This window comes from Lotus japonicus, chromosome 3, assembly GCF_012489685.1.
Source record: "Lotus japonicus ecotype B-129 chromosome 3, LjGifu_v1.2".
NCBI classification, from domain to species: Eukaryota; Viridiplantae; Streptophyta; class Magnoliopsida; order Fabales; family Fabaceae; genus Lotus; species Lotus japonicus.
In genome coordinates this window covers 23,969,721-23,992,435 of record NC_080043.1, presented here as the reverse complement: position 1 = coordinate 23,992,435, position 22,715 = coordinate 23,969,721, and the positions used below count along the sequence as shown (strand labels likewise).

Sequence of the window (22,715 nt, the reverse complement as noted above, 5' to 3'; positions counted from 1 at the left end):
TTTTTTAAGACATTATTCAATTAAAATGTTCAAATTCTTAATTTCATATAATTTTTAAATGTATAATTTTTCATTATTTATTTAACATTTTAAAAAATTATGCAATTATTATTTTCAAATCTTCATTTTCGTATTATTTAATTCAATGAGTGTTAGGCATTATTTTTGCAATGTTTTCAAAATTATGGTTATAAAAGAAAACTGAAAATTAAAATGTAATTAAATTAGACCACAATAATTAAGGTGAGTTATGATTGAATGTTGTGTCAAAAAAGTAGATTGGTTTTTTTTCTTGGAGGGAAAATGGATAACTTTGGAGGTGTCATGTGTCATAGGTTTCTATAGGGGTGTACAAGGGACGGGTTGGGACGAGTTTTAGTTAACCCTAACCCGGCCCTAAATATTGATCGGGCCAATTCTTAGACCCTAACCTGTTCCTAGACCCGAAGAAACCCGACAATATGCTGGTCCAATTTATGACGGGTCTATGTAGGACGGGACCGGGTTGACCCGAGGGACAATAAATCTAAGACTATTTAATACTAATTATAAAATTTAAAGACAATAATATACTAAAAGGGTAACAAGTGAGAACTATTTTTTAGAAGAAAGAGCTTGAAATGATCCAATTCTCATAATCTATTGCACTTGAGAGGTTTACATTTGATTTGATTTATATGCACGTGTCACTCATTTTGTTTGATCTCTCTTCACTTGTCTCACATGTGCATTACATGATTTTCTCTTGTTAAAGCATGAAGTGTTCATCTTTTAACCAACGTTTATTTAATTAGTAAGATAGATGTTAAACATTTTCATATCATCCACATGGTAAGATAAACTTGAGCATCATCTATCATATTTTGACCATTATAACAAATTAAAATTTGATAAAATATATATGTGGGACGGGCCGGGTGACCCGAATGTCAACCCGACCCGACTCGAAGCCAGATAACTCAATGATCAACCCTAACCCGGCATTTTTTAATGATCAGGCCGGGTTGAACCCGGCCCGAAAGACTTGGGCCGGGACGGGTTGGCGGGTAGGGCCAGGTCTTGTACACCCCTAGGTTTCTAAAAGAAAACCTTATTTTCATATATATATATATATATATATAGATGTCAAACAACCGTATCAACCCACTTAGATGATTTGGGTTTTTGTCAACATGACATGTTCCAGACCAAGGCTACTCCTAAACAATTTTATTTGGGTCATGGTTCTTGCCTTTGGGTCCAATGCCTGAGGATTTCTTTTTTGTCCAATTCTTCAGTTTCTTTGTCAATTCAATGCTTGATTTTAAATGTGGCTTTTTGTAGTATAGAAGTCGTGAACAGCCCAATAGGATCATGGAAAAATAAGAGAGCCCAATAGGATCATGGAAAAATAAGAGGGCAGAAATAAATGCAAAAAAAATATGATAAATTGTTGAGAGTGGGATTTGAACCCACGCCCTTTCGGACCAGAACCTTAATCTGGCGCCTTAGACCAACTCGGCCATCTCAACTTTTTATTAACTGCTGTGAAATAATCATATTTGTTAAAAATAACTGCTGAGAATGAACAATAAAATAATGGGCTGTTAATACAGAAATCACGTCAAGGATTCCATCAATGTACGTTTAGGGTTTAGTGGTTTACACATTTCCTTCTATAAAGGAAAAATGTTAACTTGAAATGAGGAAGTTTCTCCCTTGACTTAATTGTAAATGAAGACTAGGTCTTAAAAGCTCTAACTTTCAGTGGGGTTTTGCCTTGACCACAATCATTATTCACTTGACATGAACAGCTCTGATCTTTTAATAAGATAATTACATAATTAAAATATAAAATTATATAAAGATGATTTTCAGCTGAAATAATATAATATGGCTATTCTTGTAGTGCATTGTTCCTACTAAAAAGCATTGATCTTTCCATATCTAAAAAGAAAAATAAGAGTGTGTCTCCATTGCAGTTGATGCTAAATGTGAACACATTATTTTTACGGATTTTTCATGACTTTCACATTAATACATTGATATGCGTGTGTTTGGCTTTATTTCGTATCAAGTATGGGGAAATGTTACTCCAACGTATTTCCAAACATGTTATAATAGGGGGTGTAAACAAGTACGGTCCAATTTGTGAACCAATCCAAACCAAACACATTTTGGTGGGTTGAGTCATTGGAACAGTTTTTTTTTTTAGTGCATCCGATCTTTATCGGTTCGAGTATCATGTTTGGAGATTGAATATCCGATGAATCTAAACCAACCTGATGCTATTGGAAATATTCTATTACCATTCTGCCCAAGAGCTCGAGCCCTCACATTCACTCATTTAGGAGACATGCTGACTGGAGTTAGTTGATAGGTGTTTACTGCACATTTTGCTTTAATGAAAACTTTGGAGAGTAGATACTTTAAGACCTAAGTTAATGTTTTTTTAAGTTAAGATCTAAGTTATGTTAGATATATAATTGAATTGTAATTAGTCTGTTAAACTTGTGATTAGTTTGTTAGTCAAAGTTGTTAGTTTGTTGAGGTGTCACGTGACCTGTATAGCTGTCAAAGTGTGAGGGTTTATATTGTATAAGTATCCTATTGAGTAATGAAGAAAATCAAGGTTGAAAAACAGAAATATATTTTTCTTTCTCTCTTCTATCTTTCTGCTATCTCTGACATTTGGTATCAGAGCTCCAAAGGGGCCTGAACCAAGAAACCGCAGTTTCGTTCAAGAAAAGAGAGTGTGTGTGTGTGTGAGGAAAGTGAGAGAAATTGATCACCATGGGAGATAAAGATGGTTTTCTTCAACCTTCAGTCCCAAAGTTTGATGGGTACTATGATCATTGGGCTATGTTGATGGAGAACTTGCTCAGATCAAAGGAATATTGGAGTTTGATTGAAGTGGGAATACCAGAGCTTCCAGCACAGAATCCTACCCCAGAACAGAGGAAGGCTCATGAGGAAGGCAAGTTGAAGGATCTCAAGGCCAAAAATTACCTCTTCCAGGCCATTGATCGAAGCATCATGGAGACGATCCTCTGCAAGAACACTGCCAAAGACATATGGGAGTCAATGAAGTCCAAGTATTTTGGATCAACCAAGGCCAGAAGAGCACAATTGCAAGCTCTGAGGAGAGAATTTGAAGTTCTTGGGATGAAAGATGGAGAATCAGTTAACGATTACTTCTCCAGAACCCTAGCTATCGCCAACAAGATGCAGATTCAAGGTGAAACTCAGTCTGAGACAGTAATCGTTGAAAAGATCTTGCGATCCATGACTGAAAAGTTCAATTATGTTGTTTGTTCTATTGAAGAATCAAACAATGTAAGTACTCTCACTGTGGATCAACTCCAAAGCAGTCTTCTTGTCCATGAACAGAGAATGAAGGGGTACAGAGAGGAAGAGCAAGCTTTGAAGGTTTCTGGCAGCAACTCTGCGAGAGGTGGAGGAAGAAGCAGGGGTCGAGGCAATAGGGGTCGTGGCCGTGGAAGATCTTCTTTCAACAAGGAAAGTATCGAGTGTTATAAGTGTCATAAGCTTGGACACTTTCAGTATGAGTGCCCAAGCTGGGAAGAAGGAGCCAACTATGCAGAGGTTCAAGAAGACACAGAATAATTGCTCTTGATGGCAAAGTTAGATGCGAAAGAGAGTTCTCCTAAGAGAAATGTATGGTACACAGAAGAATTGCTCTTGATGGCAAAGTTAGAAGCGAAAGAGAGTTCTCCTGAGAGAAAGGTATGGTATCTTGACTCTGGCTGTAGCAACCACATGTGTGGTGTAAAAGAATGGTTCCATGAGTTAGATGAGTCTTTTAATACTACTGTGAAACTGGGAGATGATTCAAGAATGAATGTTCATGGCAAAGGGATTATCAAACTTCAAATTGGGGGTTTGACACAAGTGATTTCTGGAGTCTATTTTCTGCCTGAGTTGACGAATAACTTGCTCAGTGTAGGCCAGCTACAAGAAAAAGGGTTAGATGTAGTGTTTCGTAGAGGATGGTGTCGAGTTTATCATGATGAGAAGAGCTTGATTATTCAGTCCAAGTTGTCATCTAATCGAATGTTTGGAGTACTTGCCACAATTGTTTTTCCTAAATGTTTGAAGATGACCAGTGAAGATACCACTTTTTTGTGGCACAAGAGGTATGGTCATTTGGGAGTGAATGGACTGAAGGTTCTCTTTCAAAAATCTATGGTAAAGGGTTTGCCAGCGATACAAGAGTTGGAGAGTGTTTGTGAGAGCTGCACCAAAGGAAAACAACATAGAGACTCTTTTCCACAGAAGAGCACTTGGAGGGCTTCTCAGAAATTGCAGCTTGTCCATGCTGATATATGTGGACCGATCAATCCTGAATCTAATAGCTGCAAAAGGTATTTCATTACCTTCATTGATGATCTTTGTAGAAAGACATGGGTTTACTTCTTGAGTGAAAAATCTTCTGCTCTAGATTCTTTTAAGAAATTCAAAGCTGTGACTGAAAAGGAAAGTGGAAAGTTGATTGGTTGTTTGAGAACCGATAGGGGAGGCGAGTTCACATCCAAGGTTTTTGAACAGTTTTGCTCTGATCATGGAATTAAGAGACAACTTACTGCTTCCTATACCCCTCAACAGAATGGGGTAGCTGAGAGGAAGAATAGGACAATAATGAACATGGTTAGAAGCATGCTATCTGAAAAGGAGGTTCCTAAGCAGTTTTGGCCAGAAGCAGTGAGCTGGGCAGTTTATGTGCAGAATAGAAGTCCTACCATAGCTGTGAAAGACTTTACTCCAGAAGAAATTTGGAGTGGGATCAAGCCATCAGTACATTTCTTCCGGATTTTTGGCTGCATTGCACATGTGCATATCCCTGAGCATTTGAGGAAAAAGCTTGATGATAGAAGTGTTAAATGTGTGCTTTTGGGAGTGAGTGAGGAATCAAAGGCTTATAGGCTTTATGATCCAATAGCTCAGAAAATCATTATCAGCAGAGATGTTGTCTTTAGTGAAGCTAGTAAGTGGGATTGGGATAAAGGAAAAGAAGATAATTCTGGGTTAGTAGATATGGGTGAAGATCAAAGTGTATTAGAAGATATAATTGCAACTGCTCCAAATTCCACTTTCACTGCTAATTCAGATCCTATTCCCACATCTGCACAAGTTTCACAAGAAGTAGGAACTTCCTCAAATGTTGCAGGTATTTCTTCTTCTGATTATAATGAGGACTCCAGAAATCTGACAGAGGAAGATGAGGTGAGAGGGAGAATGAAAAGAAATGTTACACCTCCTAATTGGATGAGGGAATATGTTACTGGTGAAGAGTTAGAAGATGAAGCTTTTAATTTGTCTGTGTTTGCTGCCACACCAGATCCATTCACATTTCAAGAGGCTGTTAAAAGTGAGAAATGGAGAAAGGCAATGGACTTAGAAATTGAGTCAATTGAGAAGAATCACACCTGGACACTTGTTACTCTTCCAACAGGGGCCAAGTCTATTGGTGTTAAGTGGGTTTACAAGACAAAGTATAATGAAAAAGGGGAGGTGGAAAAGTACAAGGCTAGGCTGGTCGCAAAAGGATATGCACAGCTTGAGGGTGTGGATTTTACTGAGGTCTTTGCTCCTGTGGCTAGATGGGATACAATTAGAACTATTCTTGCTATTGCTGCTGTTCAAGGTTGGAGTGTGTTTCAGTTAGATGTAAAAAGTGCCTTCCTTCATGGGGAGTTAACAGAAACTGTCTTTGTTGAGCAACCACTTGGCTATCAGAAAAAGGGAGAAGAGCACAAAGTTTATAGGCTTAGCAAAGCACTTTATGGCCTTAGACAAGCACCTCGGGCATGGTATAGTAAGATTGAATCTTACTTTCAGAGGGAGGGTTTCATCAAGTGCCCCTCTGAACACACATTGTTTGTTAAAAATGGTGAAGATGGTTCTGCCTTGATCATTAGTCTTTATGTGGATGATCTGATATTCACAGGAAATAGTGAATCCATGTTTGTCTCATTTAAGAGTTCTATGCAGCAAGAATTTGACATGAGTGATCTGGGTCGGATGAGTTATTTCCTTGGGGTGGAAGTGATTCAGAATTCTGCTGGGATTTTCATTAGCCAAGGTAAATATGCTTGAGAAGTCTTAGACATATTTGGCATGACTGATTCTCATCCAGTGAATAGTCCAGTTGTTCCTGGTACAAAGCTTACTAAGCAAGGAGGAGGAATGGAAGTGGATGCTACCCATTATAAGCAAATGGTGGGCAGCTTGATGTATCTCACTGCTACTCGCCCTGATCTTATGTTTTCTGTTTGTCTGGTGAGTCGTTTCATGGAGAATCCTACTGAGTTACATCTTCAAGTAGTGAAAAGGATTATGAGGTATGTGAAGGGAACAACAGATTTGGGTATACTGTATAGCAGCAAAGGAGATGGCAAGATGATTGCATTTTCAGACAGTGATTATGCTGGGGATTTAGATGATAGAAGGAGCACATCTGGATATGTTTTTCTGCTAGGAACAGGGTCTGTTGCTTGGATTTCGAAGAAGCAAGCAGTGGTAAGTCTCTCTACCACTGAAGCTGAATTCATCTCTGCAGCTTTATGTGCTTGCCAGTGCATTTGGCTTAGGAGAATTCTTGTCACTTTAGGCTTCTCTCAAAGCGGGTGTTCCACCATTTACTGTGACAACAGCTCAGCTATTAAATTGTCCAAGAACCCTGTGTTTCATGGCCGAAGTAAACACATTGATGTGAGGTACCATTTCTTAAGGGATTTGGTTAGAGATGGGAAGATTGAATTGATTCATTGTGGCACAGAAGAACAAGTTTCAGATATAATGACTAAGCCTTTGAAGGTTGAAGCTTTTGTGAAGTTTAGAAAGGAACTGGGCATGTGTAGTGCTAGTGCTGTAAACTGACTTGTTAATAGAACAAGTTTAGTTTAAGGGAGGGTGTTAGATATATAATTGAATTGTAATTAGTCTGTTAAACTTGTGATTAGTTTGTTAGTCAAAGTTGTTAGTTTGTTGAGGTGTCACGTGACCTGTATAGCTGTCAAAGTGTGAGAGTTTATATTGTATAAGTATCCTATTGAGTAATGAAAAAAATCAAGGTTGAAAAACAGAAATAGATTTTTCTTTCTCTCTTCTATCTTTCTGCTATCTCTGACAAGTTACTTACGAGTTTAACATTTTGCTGCCTATTTATGTTTGTTTTTTGAAGATGTTGATTTTTGTTTGTTTATGTTGGTGGATTATATGGAAAGTACTGCAGTAGAACTTTTTGAGTCATATGGAGTGTAACGTTCGTACATACCTAGCTCTAAAATATTTGAAGTGGTTTATAAACTGGCATGGGAAACAACAACCTTTTTCACTTTTGACGATATATCTTTTCAAGTTCAAACTGACTTCTGAAAGGTTCTTTGGTTATTGAATTCATTTTTAACTTTGTTGGTATCTTTCATTTCAGAGTTATAGAGTACATGGTCAAAGTAGTAGATATTGAAGAAGGTAAACTTTTATGTGAATTCAGAATGAACGCTCTTCCTAGCCTGTATGGACAGTTTGTTCAGCTAATTTATTCATATCATATTATAATTCTTGAAACCTTGAAGCGACACTATGGAGACTTGTTGATTTTACAAATGACTACTTTAATGGTCAATTTACATGCAAATGGAGGGAATTTTCAGAATTAATGCAGACAATAGTGATCAAGAGTAATATGTCAAGGATCAATTGAATATGGGGTTAATCCTAGAAGATATTGATGTACGTAGTTTGCCAGGACTACTAATTAAGGTATGACTTTGCAAGATGATTCTCTCGTTTCCTCTGTTCCTGAATGTTAGGAAGATGGGCTGAATGTTCATTTAGCATGAAAAAACAAAATAAATGTCTCGTTTATGATATGATATTGGTGAATAGCTTTGCTTGTAGATTTTGATTTCTAAGACTTTTTCCGAAAAGGATATACATTATTTTTTCTTTAATTAAAATCGTATCAAAGATATAACAAATGATAGAATCATGTGTGCACATAATATAATGAGTTCAATATGTAATTGATTTCACAAAGGAACTAATCATTTTCAAGCAGTCCTCTATTGTTATAGTTTTGTCCAAGCAAGTGGCCATCAGAATCAATTCAACACTCAGCAAACCGTCCTGTTTATGAAGGGATACAAGTTAAATTCTAGGAGAAACTAGTTCTATCACTCTCTCAAAATTTCTTTCTTTCCTTCTATTTTCTTTCACTTGTTCTGGTTTCTTCATTTTTATTGCTTTGCATTGTCTTTAATTTTTAGATGATTGGGGAAGGGAGATAGGACAACAGAGAGACAATTATTTGCTAGGGAAGAGACAGGAAACTATGCAAGGGACTAGAGTTCAAAGAAAAGGTTTCATAGTGTTATTTTGTTCTTCCTTTGCTTACGGTTAGTATTTGCTAATTCATCAATTTTATAGGAACATTCAAGAAAATCTGTTTAGTGGCATTCTTCCACAAAACCTGTAAAAAATTCAATTATCACATTCTGCTTGTCCTTGCCTGTGTGTCTGCTGATTGTTGATTACATTAATGCTAGCTCATAGCACACAACATCTAAATGAAACTTTTTTAAAGGCTGTCTAGAATTTTGACCTGTGAAATTTATTTTAAAGTAACTGCTTGTACATTTTGTAGGCGTTTTGTTTTTATGTTTTTGCAATGGACTTGATTTGTTAAAAAAGAGGTGTATATCTATAAATTAAGGCACTGATGTGTCTGCTTATGAAGGAGATTTAGTTGTGTTAGGGTCATTAAGGGGTCTGCCATTGCAATCAGGCTCATCTGGAATTTCATCTGATCAGAATGGAGAGGTTAGCTGTTCCTTAAGCTTTATTGTACTTCTTGAATTGAATTATATATGCTACTACCAATCAAATAGATTGTAGATCTTATTGGAAAAAAAAATTGAAAGTAAATTTTCTTTCCTTAAATCTTTCATTTTATTTCCTTTTCTTGCTACACTTCCATAATCCTTGAGGTGCCTTCGACTAATTCTCTCCCGATTTTCGTTTGTTCCCTTCTACGCTTTCAGCAACCTTCGTTATCACATGTCTCATTCCCTTCAACCTCACACTGAGTTTGTCATTCTCTATGATCTCTCTGCTCATTTTAGATTTGGATTTGTTACTGCTTGAATCTGGTAATTCAAGTTTACTCATTTCAGATTAGTATTTGGAATTAATGCAGTGAAGTAAAATATAGATTGCAGCAGCTTTTCTCAACCTTCAAGAACCCATCATTCTTCAAACTAAATTGAACATTTAAGGCATTCTCAATAATGCAGTTTCTGTATCTATAAATTTTAAGGTGGTAGGTATGGGCAATTCTTATTCTGACTATTTTCATAATTTTCATGGTGTTTTAACTAACATTTGTCTCTGGTGTGTTTTACCAGAGCACTAACTAAATTACTGCTGCAGTTTCAAGAGTTTGTCACTATTTCCACTTGGATGCAACCCAGCCTATTTATCATGGTTTGTCACTATTCCCTTTCAATTCCTTTACCCATGTTTGGATGTATTAGGCTGTTAGTTCTTATGTTTGTTATAGTGATAATTTGGAGTCTTTGTACAACTCAATCTCAACCTAAAGAAAGCTTTCAGGGGAAGTAGTGGTGAAAGAAAAGGTGTATAATGTTGAGGAGTTGACTAGTTATGTTCTGGTTCCTTGTACTGTAGACTTGCTATGCATTTTTGTTTCTTTTCCTATAGAGTTGCTTTGAGCTAACTTGGATTTAGTACTTTTGGTTTTGTTATATTGAGCTATTTGGTTATTAGTCAGTAAAGCATTCATGATCGTTGTTTTATATATCTACTTGTTGTTTTTGTTTGCTTCTAGTAATTTATACAAATATAGTCAGGATAAATAAATTTATAAATTTGAATTACTTACAAAAAAAAAATTAACATTCGCTATGGATTGCTATTATTAATGTCGGTTCATGTAATTTCTATTGTTTTCATGGAAGGGGCGGCTCTATGTGTTTGTTATTTTGTAAGGGATGTCAAATTGACTATCTTAAGGATGTGGTACTCTTTTTTCTTACTAGAGTTTTTTCCATTGGGTTTTTCTTAGCAAGGTTTAGTGAGGCTCATTCTTCAGATTTCGTTTAGAGCCGTTTTGTGGGGAAGTCATTTGGGGGCTGATTTAGCTGACATGATTAGTCGCTTGCGAGATCAGTATATTGTACTTTGTCACAACCTTGAGACTCTTTACTCTGGGTTGCTTTGTTATTAATAATATTACTTTCATTGTCGAAAAACAAAACATTAGCTATGGATTATATGCAAAATGAAAAATATTATTATGGATAATTAGATTAAATTAGTGGTAAATTACATGCCAATTAGCTTAAAAACATTCTATAATTTAAATTACTTAATAGCAGCAAGCTGGCTTTCAAGTTGCTACCAAAATTAATGATATTTTCCTTCTAACTAGCTAGAAAACTACAAGTTAAATGGCTAGGAATGAAAAATAATGTTATATATTGCTACAATTTAACCCCTTCATAGCTAGGAATTTTTTTTAATTTGCTACTCTGTAGGCTCCAAAATATTGGAAGCCAATAAGGCACTCAAATCATGCTACCAAAACTTTGGTAGCGCCAAACACTATTTATTTTGCTGAACACGTTTTGCTAGCTTTGCTAGAAACTTGCTGTGAAATTTTTGGAGGCTAATATCTGAATCTCTTGCTGTGTGAAACTACAATAGGTTTCAAAAGGAGTGTTTAAAATATGATGGAATGAAAGTGAGCAGCGTTAAATATTTTATAGGAAGAATTTTATCGACTTAAGTAATCTTATTCGACTCGAACAAGATTATCTCAGTAGAAAAAACTTACTTCCAAGCTAGTGGACAAATGTTGCTAAGTCTTCTTGCAAACATGAGGAGTGACGAGCCGTGCCATTTGAAATCCAGGAAAAACTGCAGACTGGTGAGTCAACATGACTTGTCCATTACAGTACTCTATGCCATTACCAAATCAACATCAACTAAAATAAATTGTTATGAGCTAGTACTACGTACACCTTCCGGTCATATATATAAGTAAAAATGACATTTTAGGTTCATTTATTTAATTAATGTATCTAGTCATTAATAATATCTAGATACATTTATTAAATTAATGAACTTAAAATGTCTTTTTTACTTATATATGTGATCGGAGGGGGGTGTATTCCCATTTCCCAATGAAACATCTCTGCTTTGATTTTTCACTTTTAACATTTTCCTTGTCCTTCTCAAACTTGTTTGACCCGAATTCATCCACTCTTGTATTTCCATAGTTTACTTAAGGTATTGAAAATTTCCAACTATTGATCTTTTTTTTTGATAAACCTATGACTATTGATCATAAAACCAAAATTAATTATGAGAAAAAACTTTTATAAATAGTTTTTGGACATCAAAATTAATTCGGGAAAAAATAAGTTAATTTGAACATGCTATAAGTCTGCGTTTGTTTCCTCCTTTTTGCATTGACAGAAACGTTATTCGCACATTTCAACGCATAAATAAAGAAGCATGCCACCCTTTTTCTGCAATGGACTACTCACAAACCCATTATACGCCACCCATAGAAAGTGGAAATTAAGAGTCATCAACATGCATTCTAATCATGTTTAGAATAATTCAACCCACTTACCAAAGGAATTACTCTACACAGTATAAAAAATATGGCAGTGCCGAATCCCAATCCGACAATGGCTTTTCTTTAAAATTCTTTTATGTTAAGAGCTAGCTAGAGACAAGAAGAACCAAATTTTCCAAAAGAGAAGCATAATCTTTGCTTCAATCTAGCTATAGCTATAAATTAATTACATGGGAAAGGCAAATCACAAATGAGAGTACACGCTAACTCAAAAAAATTTCAAAGTGGAGGAACAATCAGCTTCACTATTTTCTATAAAACACAGCACTAATTGGTGAGAATTGGAATCTACCATATTCTAGAGGCACATATATAGTTATTGATGAAGCACTTCCGGGATTAAAAGTTAAATAAATCAGCATTATTATATAACAGATACATTAAAGGTTTTTAATTATAAGCTTGCCAAGTATCCCAAATGAACTTGCACATCACATGCTGAATTAGTGTATTATAAAAATAAAACACCAAAGTGGATTAAATATTAGCTCATAACTGTAATGGATGCATACATATCTGAATCGTGGATGAAGCAGAGATGAAGAAAGACAGCATTCGATTATGATGATATAATATTGCTGCCAATGAAGATAAGAAGAAAGAAATCTGATGATGGCACTATAACTTGGTGGCTTTGTCACTGATATGTTTTAGATTGCAAGTGTGGAAGCAACTGCAGCACATTCTATGAGTTTTTAAGTGTTTGGGAAATCTTGGCTTGGGGATGAAAGTGTAGTGTTTGTATTTTAATCAAGGCTGTTTGAATATGTTCTTTTGCCAATCAATGTCACTTTTACTATTAGAGTGAATGTCCTTTTAGGCAATTTGAACACAAATATAGACACACACGCAGTTTAAATGCATTTATAATTAACGATACAACTCAAAAAATGGTATGATATTTTCATGTCACATGACACCGTGTATTTAGTTTACACATGTTAGGAGACAATTTTAACAAAACAAAAAAGGTACAAATTTCAACGGAGCAAATGTAAAAGTAACTCTTTGCTTCCATGGCTTAAATGTGATTTAATTTTAAGTTGATCTCAAGTCCAAACACATCCAACATCAGGTTAAACTCTATTTATCTTTCTCTATATAAATATTTACATGGTTCAACATACACATGAGAGATGATAAGATTAAGTGAATCTTTACATGAAAATATTCTAAAAGGGAAGCTAGGTGTATTAAAGCATCCACTATATTTGAGTTTGGGGAAGGGTCTAACTATATGGTCTAATTAATGTACACAGCTTTACTTGACTGTATTTTTTAAGGATTTGAACTCATGATTTCAGGCACATGTAAGCAGTTTTTTACCTTTGCACCAAGTCACATGAAATTATCCTAATCCACTTACAAAATGACAGGTGTTGAAGATTTGGCAAAGGTAAAACATGAGATTGGAGAACAGCTGTGAGTGTGTCCTTAAGGTTGACTTGCTGATACTGTCAACCACCAAAACATTGATTATTGGAAAGCCTTTTGGACCCTGGCTTGGACCACTATTGCAGACAATGACAAAAGCACTTTCACAACACACCAAATAGAAATAGTACTGTGGTCGGGTCTCGTCACAATAGCATGGAAAGCAGCATCATAAATAATAGTAAGAGGATGATGGTAACTGGGTCCAGGTTATGGAATTGAATTCATTTAGGAATCTTCATGTGATTAAATTTCACAGTGACTAACTTTGCTTGCATGTGTCTATTTATATCTACTTTCAACATCCTAGTGGAACCAACTCCAAACTTTCCTTTCTACATTCTTAACTTCCCAACACCATTTTTATCCCTCTCTATTTGAAGCTAAGAACATGAAGCTAAGTTTTCACTCTGGAGCTCTACTCCTTTTCTTTTTCTTCCTAGTTTGCTCCTCAACACTATCTGCCAGGTCACTAACCAGTGAACAAGGTAAGCCTTAGTGAACTCTCAGTTTTGTAAGCATGTTTCGCAACTCGTTCGAAAACCACAGTATAGTCAAAATCATGGTGGATTGTTTCTGCCCACCATCATTTTGACTTTACCATGATTTTCAAATGAGTTTCCAAACCTGCACAAATATCTCCCTTTGGAATGCATTTTATAAAGTAGAAATTGGTTTCTTCAGGGAAAAACATAAAGGTGGATATAGATTCAGAGGAGAAATCTGTTTTGGGGTTGGAAGGAGACAACTTTTTTAAGGTAGGCTCAATTTTTTATCTCATTACAAGTTTCACTATTGCTTGTGTGTTTCTCATCCTTCAGAGTAAACTAAACTGTACTATGCAATTATGTTTGTTTCGGAATCTAGCAGCTGCTGGGGATAGAACACTGCAAATTTGGAGATGAAGAATGTTTACAGAGAAGAATGGATTTAGAAGCTCACCTGGACTACATCTACACCCAGCACCATAAGCCTTGAAATCAGAAATCTTTTCCTTTTATATTTGAAAGAGTAATGTCTTCGTGGTTAAGATTAGATGATATTAATTATTAAGCTAGGATATCTTTTGCTGTTTTTGTTTTCATTACAACATTTGGGGCTTTGCAGAAAGGCTTATTGAAGTGGTATGATTGTATCCTCTGTTTGATTTTAACATATACAATAGAAACTTATATTTTTTTTAAGTTATTGTGTTTCTACCATGTTGTGATAAGTTTGTTCCATCTCTCCAATAATTATGTATGCATTTTACAAATCTTAACAATTATGAAATCTGTGTTTTCAAGCAGTAGATTCATCAAAGACTCAAGGTCGAAACAAAAAGTGTTACTACATGCTTACAAGTTACAACTTAAAACCATGATAAATTAGCATGCATGTTTGATACATAGTAAAAAATCACGGTAAAGTTAAAATCACAGTAAACAACAAAATATATAAGGAAATTTACTTTTGTTCACGATTCTTGGTTACTGTGTTTTTTCCACTATGTATCCAAAGTCTAAACACACATTTTTCCTCTGATGTTTGAGTATGGATTGTTGTCGGTTTGTGCATAAAAATCAAAGAAGGGTCACTGTTATCAAACATGTTCCGCTATTAACAACAATGAGGAGGATACATGACGATAACATTTAACTAATTACACATAAAAGTTATTTACAAACATTGAAAATTTAAATGTAACATACTCTAAAATAAATGGAGTCATAGTATTAAATCATGACATACAACAAATATTCTACTCTTCATTTACCCTCTTTCCAAGTCTAGTGCTTGTGCTTCGATGCAGAATAGATGATATGGGTCTAGGAGCTCTTGTCTTTCCATCAATTGCTCTCACACAAATATACCCTATAAGATAAAAGTAAGCATTACACGTAGTTTTAACCTACTTTTAACCAAGTGCATTATTGTAAGTAGAAATTAGTACTCAATCAATTGATCTATTGTTCTTACCATTCCAAAAAACATCGTGAATTTGCTTTATTGACATACCTGCAATGATGTTTAATAAAAAACAAAATAATAGTCATTCTCATTATGATTGGGAATTTAAGAAGGAAAGCATCAGCGCAATGGTAAGGTGGTTGCTATGTGACTTTGCGATCACAAGTTTAAGTTATGAAATCAACCTCTTGTTATTTTTTTTCAAATGATAGTGAATTCAATATATCATCATGTCATTTTACCTCTCATAATTGCTGATGTTCCGGTTCCAAAATATACTATCTTTTTCTGTAGTCTCCATAACCATGCTCTAGGAGCATTAATTGGGTGTATCATTGAAGTGTAATCAGCAAAAACCTATAAAAGAAAAGAAGAAATGACAAAAAAAAAATCAATAATAATACCTAATGAAATTTATGAGCCATTGATGCAATAGTTTTAGGATATCCACCTCATTAACTTGAAAGTATGTTCCGTTCAGTGGAAAACGTCCTCTCATTGCGGATCGACATGGTATCTGTTTCATAAATTATAGAATCTATAACTTTCATATTTGTAAAAGATACAATTGAATTAAAAAAAAAAATTATATTTTATATTTTCATCACCATAAGAGTTCCAGGTACTGTTTGACTATTTAGTTCCTCCTGCAAGCTCTCTTGGGATGACTCACATGAGCTTTCTAATTCTCCTTATGAATACACAAAAGAAGGAAAAATATTTAAATTTGTAATTACTTTTAGAAACCCTTTCCACATCATTAATAATAAAATGCATAAATCCAATGATATAATACCTGTTGCCCATACAACAAAAAGATAAGGAGAAGGATCATTAATTTCCAGTGGAGTATGCTGAAAAAAAAGTTCAAATACATATATTATACAGATGTGTACATACACTTATTTTAGTGCAGTTGGGAAAAAATGTGAACATACATACCTCTGCTAAGAGAGGATGGTTTTCCGTAAGCACATAACTGCATAAAAAAGAATAAAAAGAAAAACAATAAAGTGTTAAACTCAGATAAATTATTTAAAATATCTATTTATCGCTAGAAAATATAAAAAAAATTCTGATTAATGAAAAAATTTATATTTCCTTTTATGAAAAAAAAAATTAGAAATTGAAAAACACATAAATAGTGGAAAAGTATATCATTATAATATTTGCATATGCGTTGAAAACAATAATGATTATTATAATTAATTTGTGAGCATAAGGATTTAGAAAAATATTAATATAAAGAGATTTGTAGGAAAAGATGGAGGGAAGTAAGAAACTTACGCTAGGCGTTCAGTTTTCAAGCGGCTGACATTCTTAATTTTTGGCAAAGGAATGTTTGCACCATCTGCATGCAAAGCAACTAAAGATGTTGATATGTTCGCATCATGCGGGGGTTCTTCACAAGAGTAATCAGGTGTTTGTGACAAGTAATCTTGACTGAGACTGATTGATAGAAAATCTTCAATATCCTCAATGTTATCCTCACAAGCATCATCTTTGAATTCAACCAACTCTGTGTTTTCAGCTTCAGGGGATGCCGGCATCTCAATTATAGGCTCACATTCCTTACTAGCTTTTGCGATTAAAGGCATGTTCACTTCGGTCATGAATGTTGATCCTAAGTTTTCCTGCAAAGTGGAGTATTGGGAAGTATTTGTAGGATCCATTGACATCACTACTACTCCTTGATCTGAGGTTGGTTCAGGTAAGGCAAGTTTTTTACTGCACAGTAGAATATATTTTGTATTTCAGTGTATAGTTATGTCAAATTAGAGGAGAAATTAACTTTTTCCACAATCAAAACTATGAGTTAACTCCAACTTCAAGCCATTAAGTACCCTCCAAAGCACAACAACTTTATACCATAAATACCTTGCTAAAGCACTTGCATAATGTTTACAGCCATTTTTCATTGGACAAGCATCACAGTTGGGGTTCCTTTTGGTGCAAAAAACCTGCAAGAGATTTTAAGATTAGCTAAACTTTATTGTTTAAAATATAAAGAAACAACATTCATAATAATATTAATACATACCTTTCCACATGTGATCATCTGATAATGCAATTCGTACCTATATAACGCGATATATTATAAATGTAAATGTATTAGTGTAAAAAAAAATTAAAAATAGTTTAAAAAATGCTTGATATTTACAATGTACGTGGATCAAGAGTGCATATTCGTGGCCAAATATATTGTTGAATTTTGTCAGGATTTGGAAACCTGTATTTAAGAAGAAGATAGAACATTGTAATTGGTGAACAATAATACATTGATGGAAAATTCAACACCTAGAAATACTTACTTCTCTAAATTATGGAATTGTAATGGTTCAGGTAATGGTTGGATAGGAACCCATCCCAAACGTATAGCAATTCTTCCAACATTTACATCCACCTTGCAAAAGGGGCAATTTTTCAAAAACAAACATAATTGTCTAAAAAAAATAGTTTCATTCATTATGGAAAGAATTTGTGTCTTACAGGAAAAGCATAATGTTGAAGTGCTAAAAGTCGAATACATTCCACACTTTTCAATCCGATTCCATGAATGTTCAAAAGATATTCCCTATAACATAAATGATAAATAATATTATTCAGAACAATTCATTTTGATGACTAACATAGACATAGTCATTAAAAAGAGATTATGATGTGAAATAAATGTTTGGGCTTACTTTGCATCCTTTGGTGGAATATCTCTTAGCCATTCTAAATCCATACTCCCATTTGATTCCATTAAATCATCGAGAAATGTCTACAAATATACAATGATGATAATTACTCCAATATGACATTTTGAAAATTAATATTAACAACAACAAAAAAATGTACCTTTATTCTTCCTGCAATAATGTTGTGTTGGCCACGAGCTGCAATAGCTTGTGCAACATCATGAACTCGGGCACATCTTACTGCTTCCCAATCAATAGAATCCATTTGATCCTCCGGTCGATAGCTCTTACTATGGATTTTCCTTAAAGTCTCCCAATATCGCTCCTTTCCTAATTTCTCTTGCTTGAGAGCTTCACTCATACTTCCCTTTGTAGGAGTTGATTTTTCCTTGTTCAAAACCATGGTAGGGGAATCTGGCTTTTTAGCAATGCATTCGGAATTATTTTTGGTTCCACTGTTACCATCCTCTGAAACTTCATTAACTTCTTTATCTTCCACCTCCCCAGCTTTTCCAGGCTCTACCTTATGAATCTCAGGATTCGAAAGAACCGTGTTGCTCCCAACTGATTCTTGACTATCAGTCGCAGCTAGTTCCTCCTTACTCTCTCCACACCTATCTTTGATAGGAAACCTTGAAGCAAGTGACATGTAGGCCCAACTATAAAAACCAGAACCAGGGTAAGTATTATTAATTTCTATTCAATGCCAAATAATATGAAATACATAATTTATCCATTTTACTTTACCTTGACAAAGCATCAGACACATTTTGAGTTAGGAAAACTCCAACCACAGAATCCATCACTGAACCTTTCCATGGTAAGAAACGTCTATCACCTGTAACAATAAACACACATAATTTATCAAAAAAAATTTGACAAACAAAAAGTAAAATTGATTACTTGAAATCAATCTTATCATATAAACTTATCACTCTTTGCTCTCTCAACAAAGTCATAATTAACCCAGTATATTTTTAACTTCGATAGTGAATTTGACTCCCATATGTAACAGTGAATGATTTAATAGAATATGAATTCAATATAGAAATAAGTGTACCTTGGATGCAGTGCATACGATTTATGAATGTTTCAGCCATATCATTGTAGACTTTTCTTATCTCCTCCCAATATTTCTCCTTCATCTCATCATTCTCTTTATGACCTCTTTCTTGCGTGAGTATACCCCAAACTCTCATTGTCTCTTCATCAAGCATAACATCACCAGGTCCAGGTGGTGGTTTATAAGGAACTAATTCTCCTCCGGTCTTTTCTTGAGCTTTCACTTTCTTAGTCTTTGGACTTTTCCTTTTCTTTAGAATAAGAATTCTTTTGATTATAGATTTCATTATTCTGCTAGTAGTTGAATTATTGTCTCCTGAACTGAAATCTATGCAATTTCTTTTTTTTCTTATGAAACTCTTTGATCTCTTCCCCTTCACAATAGGCCAAGGACACAAGAAGAACTTTTCCAAATGCGGTCTTTCTCTGCGAGTTCTTTTCTTCTTACACATTCTTGGAAAATTTGCTCCACTTTGTCTGCTCTCAGATAGGCATAAACACGATGACAATGATGTTATTTGTTGTTGATACCTTTGTAGCGAACTGTATTGAATGCCTATTTCATTCTTCATGGATGAATTGTCCAATTCACATGACTCCTTCGAACCATTCAAAAATGAAAAGGAAACGTTGGAATCTTCAGCTTCAGCAAACAAAGACAGCTGACATTTAGGCCCATTTTTTCTCACATAAGTTTTTCTCTGCTTCGGGGTTGAAGGTTTTGGAGTGGTGCTGCTTTTGGGCTGGGATTTCCTTGTTCTTTTGATTGATGGAGTGTCAATTTTAGGCCAGTATGTCTTCTTTCTAGGCTTATCTTCTTTTCCAGTGACCTTCCTTTTCTTTGAAGCAGACGGTAGTTCGAATTCAGCATCATCACCTGTATAGACATGAGAAGCTAGAGCATTGAATTAAGCACTTAATTTTATTAAATGCAAGCACATTCCTAAAAAGAATTATATATTCACTGTACTATTGGCTATAGCTCAATCACTCTATTTCTGCAAGAAACTAACTGCAGATCTTCAAAAGAATTTTATTTTGGAAAAAATCTTCAGGGGAAGCAGGGATTAACATGGTCTTAATTTTCACATACGGCAACAGGGGCAACATGGGAGAGCCCATAGGCCGAGGAGCAAGCACTAAGAGATATCGACCCTACATAGTAACTCAAAACCTGAAGCATTAGGTTTTTGAGTCACATATCTTATAAAGAAGAATTAGAACAATGAAAATCTTCACAGAAAAGGCACATTTTGTAAGCAGTTAAATTTGTTATCATTGTATAAAAGAATAGATACTAGGCCTAGGGGACCAAGTTTTCATGAACATTCAGAGGTTAAGGCAAAGGTCCAGTTTGGAAGAGCTTATTTGAGCTTATCTGACAGCATAAGCTCTTATGTCAGTGTTTGGGAGGACTTATGCAAACAGCTTATGGCCTGACATAAGCTATTTTCAGCTTATTTTCATAAGCTACTCAGGATAGCTTATGAAAAACAGCTTATGCTTATATACAGCTTATTTTTAATTTATTTCAATAAATTTTTTAAAATAGCTTATGAATAAGCGCTTATGTCGTAAGCGCTTATGGTCATAAGCGCTTAATTAAGCTGTTCTTCCAAACGGGGCCTAAATTAGGACAAACTTACCTTGGGGAAGTGGATTAGTACCTCCTCCCTGTGTTGTAGCATGGCAAAACTGTTTCATTGGAGAGCCAACTTGATCACATGAACCGTTTTCCGAAACTTGATTTATAGTGACAGGAATTGATTTCATTGGAGAACCAACTCCTACCTCCTCCTCTTTCTCCACCTCCATGTGTTGTTGCCTCAGGCCAGTTGATTTGGAAGGGGTCTCTGGTTCCGACAAATTCTGTTTTCCAACGTCATTCTCCATTGCTTGCTTCCTCTTCTTGCGTACATAGGTTTTTAGGTTTAACATAGGTATCCACTATTGAAGGAAGCAAAATCCTAATAGACTCAGGTACGGTGGTATCGGCAGTGTGCTTAAACAACCACTTTTAACGGCATTCTACAGAAAGATAGTTTGTTAATTTTTTATTTTTTTTACAGATTAAATATACAAAATCTCAAGAATAAATATTTTTTCAAATTTTGTTATCTTTTCTTTTTTAAAGATAGATTCTGTTATCTATATGGATATTGATTTATTTTTTGATATTTAAAGCCTGAAGATGAATTTTTTTTAAGTAAAAAAATACATTCGTTTTCCACCACATTAAAAATTACTTTATTATTTTACTTAAAATAAAATAAAAACAAATGTAATCATATAATCCTATGTGGTATAATATGATTTATATGTTATGTATATATAAAAAAAATCATTATTCATCCACATGTTTTTTTTTTTTGAAATGTCATCCACAGGTAAATCTCACTAATCTTGCTTGAGAAAAAGGATGATACACTACGGTGTAAAGTTTTTTTACACCGTCAACCATCAGATTGTAAGGATGTGTCACGTCAATTAATGAAATTAAATAAAAATACAGATTTTCTCACATTCTTACAATATGATTGGTTGACGGTGTTACACCGTCCGTGCATAGAAATTAAACTCATTTTGCTTTATGTCCTCCGATTTTCCATTCAAAATCTTTAGCATTCAGAAATATAACAATAATAATAACAACTTCTCAATTTTCCAAAATGCTCCTACTTAAAAAAAAAACCCTACCAAGCCTTTGTAAAAGAAACGTTGTGTATCCACCAAAAAAAAATAAGAAACTTGTGTTATATGTTTCTCTCATTGTTCTGGGCGGGCCTTCTTGTGTTATGCACCTGAAACTGCAAGATTGTCTGCTAGCTCATTCGCACTTCTGTCATAATCTTATTTGATTATATCTTTTCAATTAAGTATGTTTAATTTTATCATTTTCTTTTGTATAATCTTTCTCTACCTTCATTGTTTTAATAAATAAGGGTTAAATTAAATAAGGTTTTTGTCCCTATATAATATGTTAAGTTTGAAAATGGTCTCTCTCCAGAGCAAAGTTTGAACTCAATTCCTACTGTTTTAGAAACTACCTAGTTTTGGTTCGTGTTAGAGGTGGTGGTCTGGTGACCTTGCCACATAGCTTCACCGGACTACCACCACCTTTGAAAAGGACCAAAGCCATGTAGTTTCTTAAATAGTAGGGACTAAGTTCAAACTTTGCTTCGGGAAGAGACCTCAAACTTAGCATATTATACAGGGATCAAAACTTTATTTAACCCAATAAATAATAATCAAGATCCAATAGATGTTAGTTGTTGTTGTAAAAAGTGGATGTTTGGACTTCTAAATCGAAAGTTCGAGTCCTAATAGCTGCGCTCTTTGTGAGAGCAATAACACCAAAAAAAAAAAAATCAAGATTTTTATGAAATTCATAAAAGCGTGTTTGCAATACATTTTAACTGTTTTAAAATTTTTTTTAACAACTTTTTTGTTCTGGAGGGTAAGACTATATCATTTGTTTTTATTATATTTTTGGAAAATGAAATATCAATATTATTAATTAATAATGAAACCGACATGAGATAGAAGTTCTCATGACACAGTACAGAACACAGATTCTACCAATTCCTAAAATGTTACCTACACAAAAAAAGGCTTAAAGCAAATCTTAAGAGTGTCTCATTAAAACCTTGCAAGAAAAAACCCAGTGGGAAAAAGCCAAACAAGGGAAAGGAGTACACCACTCATAAAATAGCCAATTTTGCTCCTACCAACTACTACAACCAATCAAACGTGCCAAGAGAAAGAAAAAAAAAAACAGCTCCAGCTCCAGCTCCAGCATAGCATAATCATGATCAAACTATCGTCCCTCAGCACCCATCAATACAACCTAGCACAATTCATGTAGAATGTAACAGCAACAGCTACCTTAGGAACACCTTAACAGCAACAACTCAGCAACA

The 22,715-nt window shown here is 34.6% G+C and overlaps 3 protein-coding genes and 1 non-coding gene across 5 annotated transcripts; 2 read left to right on the top strand and 2 right to left on the bottom strand.

The window, feature by feature from the left end:
* Positions 1-1,430: 1,430 nt before the first annotated feature.
* Positions 1,431-1,511, bottom strand: TRNAL-AAG (transfer RNA leucine (anticodon AAG)). The gene has a single exon. It is a non-coding gene; the product is annotated as a tRNA-Leu (tRNA).
* Positions 1,512-6,117: 4,606 nt separating this feature from the next.
* LOC130743797 (secreted RxLR effector protein 161-like) lies at positions 6,118-6,879 on the top strand. The gene has a single exon (XM_057596024.1). It carries the CDS (start codon positions 6,118-6,120, stop codon positions 6,877-6,879), a length of 762 nt encoding a protein of 253 aa, XP_057452007.1.
* A 6,389-nt stretch (positions 6,880-13,268) lies between these two features.
* LOC130748134 (putative phytosulfokines 6) lies at positions 13,269-14,286 on the top strand. Of its 2 annotated transcripts, none has more exons than XM_057601289.1 (3): positions 13,269-13,590; positions 13,787-13,860; positions 13,970-14,286. In XM_057601289.1, exons 1-3 carry the CDS (start codon positions 13,494-13,496, stop codon positions 14,078-14,080), a joined length of 282 nt encoding a protein of 93 aa, XP_057457272.1. In that variant the 5' UTR covers positions 13,269-13,493; the 3' UTR covers positions 14,081-14,286. The 2 variants fall into 2 exon arrangements, with proteins under 2 accessions (XP_057457272.1, XP_057457273.1); XM_057601290.1 differs by having other exon boundaries at positions 13,278-13,590; positions 13,973-14,286.
* Positions 14,287-14,843: 557 nt separating this feature from the next.
* Positions 14,844-20,688, bottom strand: LOC130743796 (DNA glycosylase/AP lyase ROS1-like). The gene is made up of 18 exons (XM_057596023.1): positions 20,442-20,688; positions 18,794-19,672; positions 18,481-18,571; positions 17,894-18,392; positions 17,737-17,816; positions 17,543-17,627; positions 17,365-17,456; positions 17,214-17,282; positions 17,094-17,130; positions 16,931-17,013; positions 16,340-16,780; positions 15,995-16,031; positions 15,849-15,906; positions 15,661-15,743; positions 15,504-15,569; positions 15,295-15,409; positions 15,062-15,100; positions 14,844-14,956 (listed from the first exon to the last, which is right to left on the bottom strand). Exons 1-18 carry the CDS (start codon positions 20,686-20,688, stop codon positions 14,844-14,846), a joined length of 3,114 nt encoding a protein of 1,037 aa, XP_057452006.1.
* Positions 20,689-22,715: the final 2,027 nt, after the last annotated feature.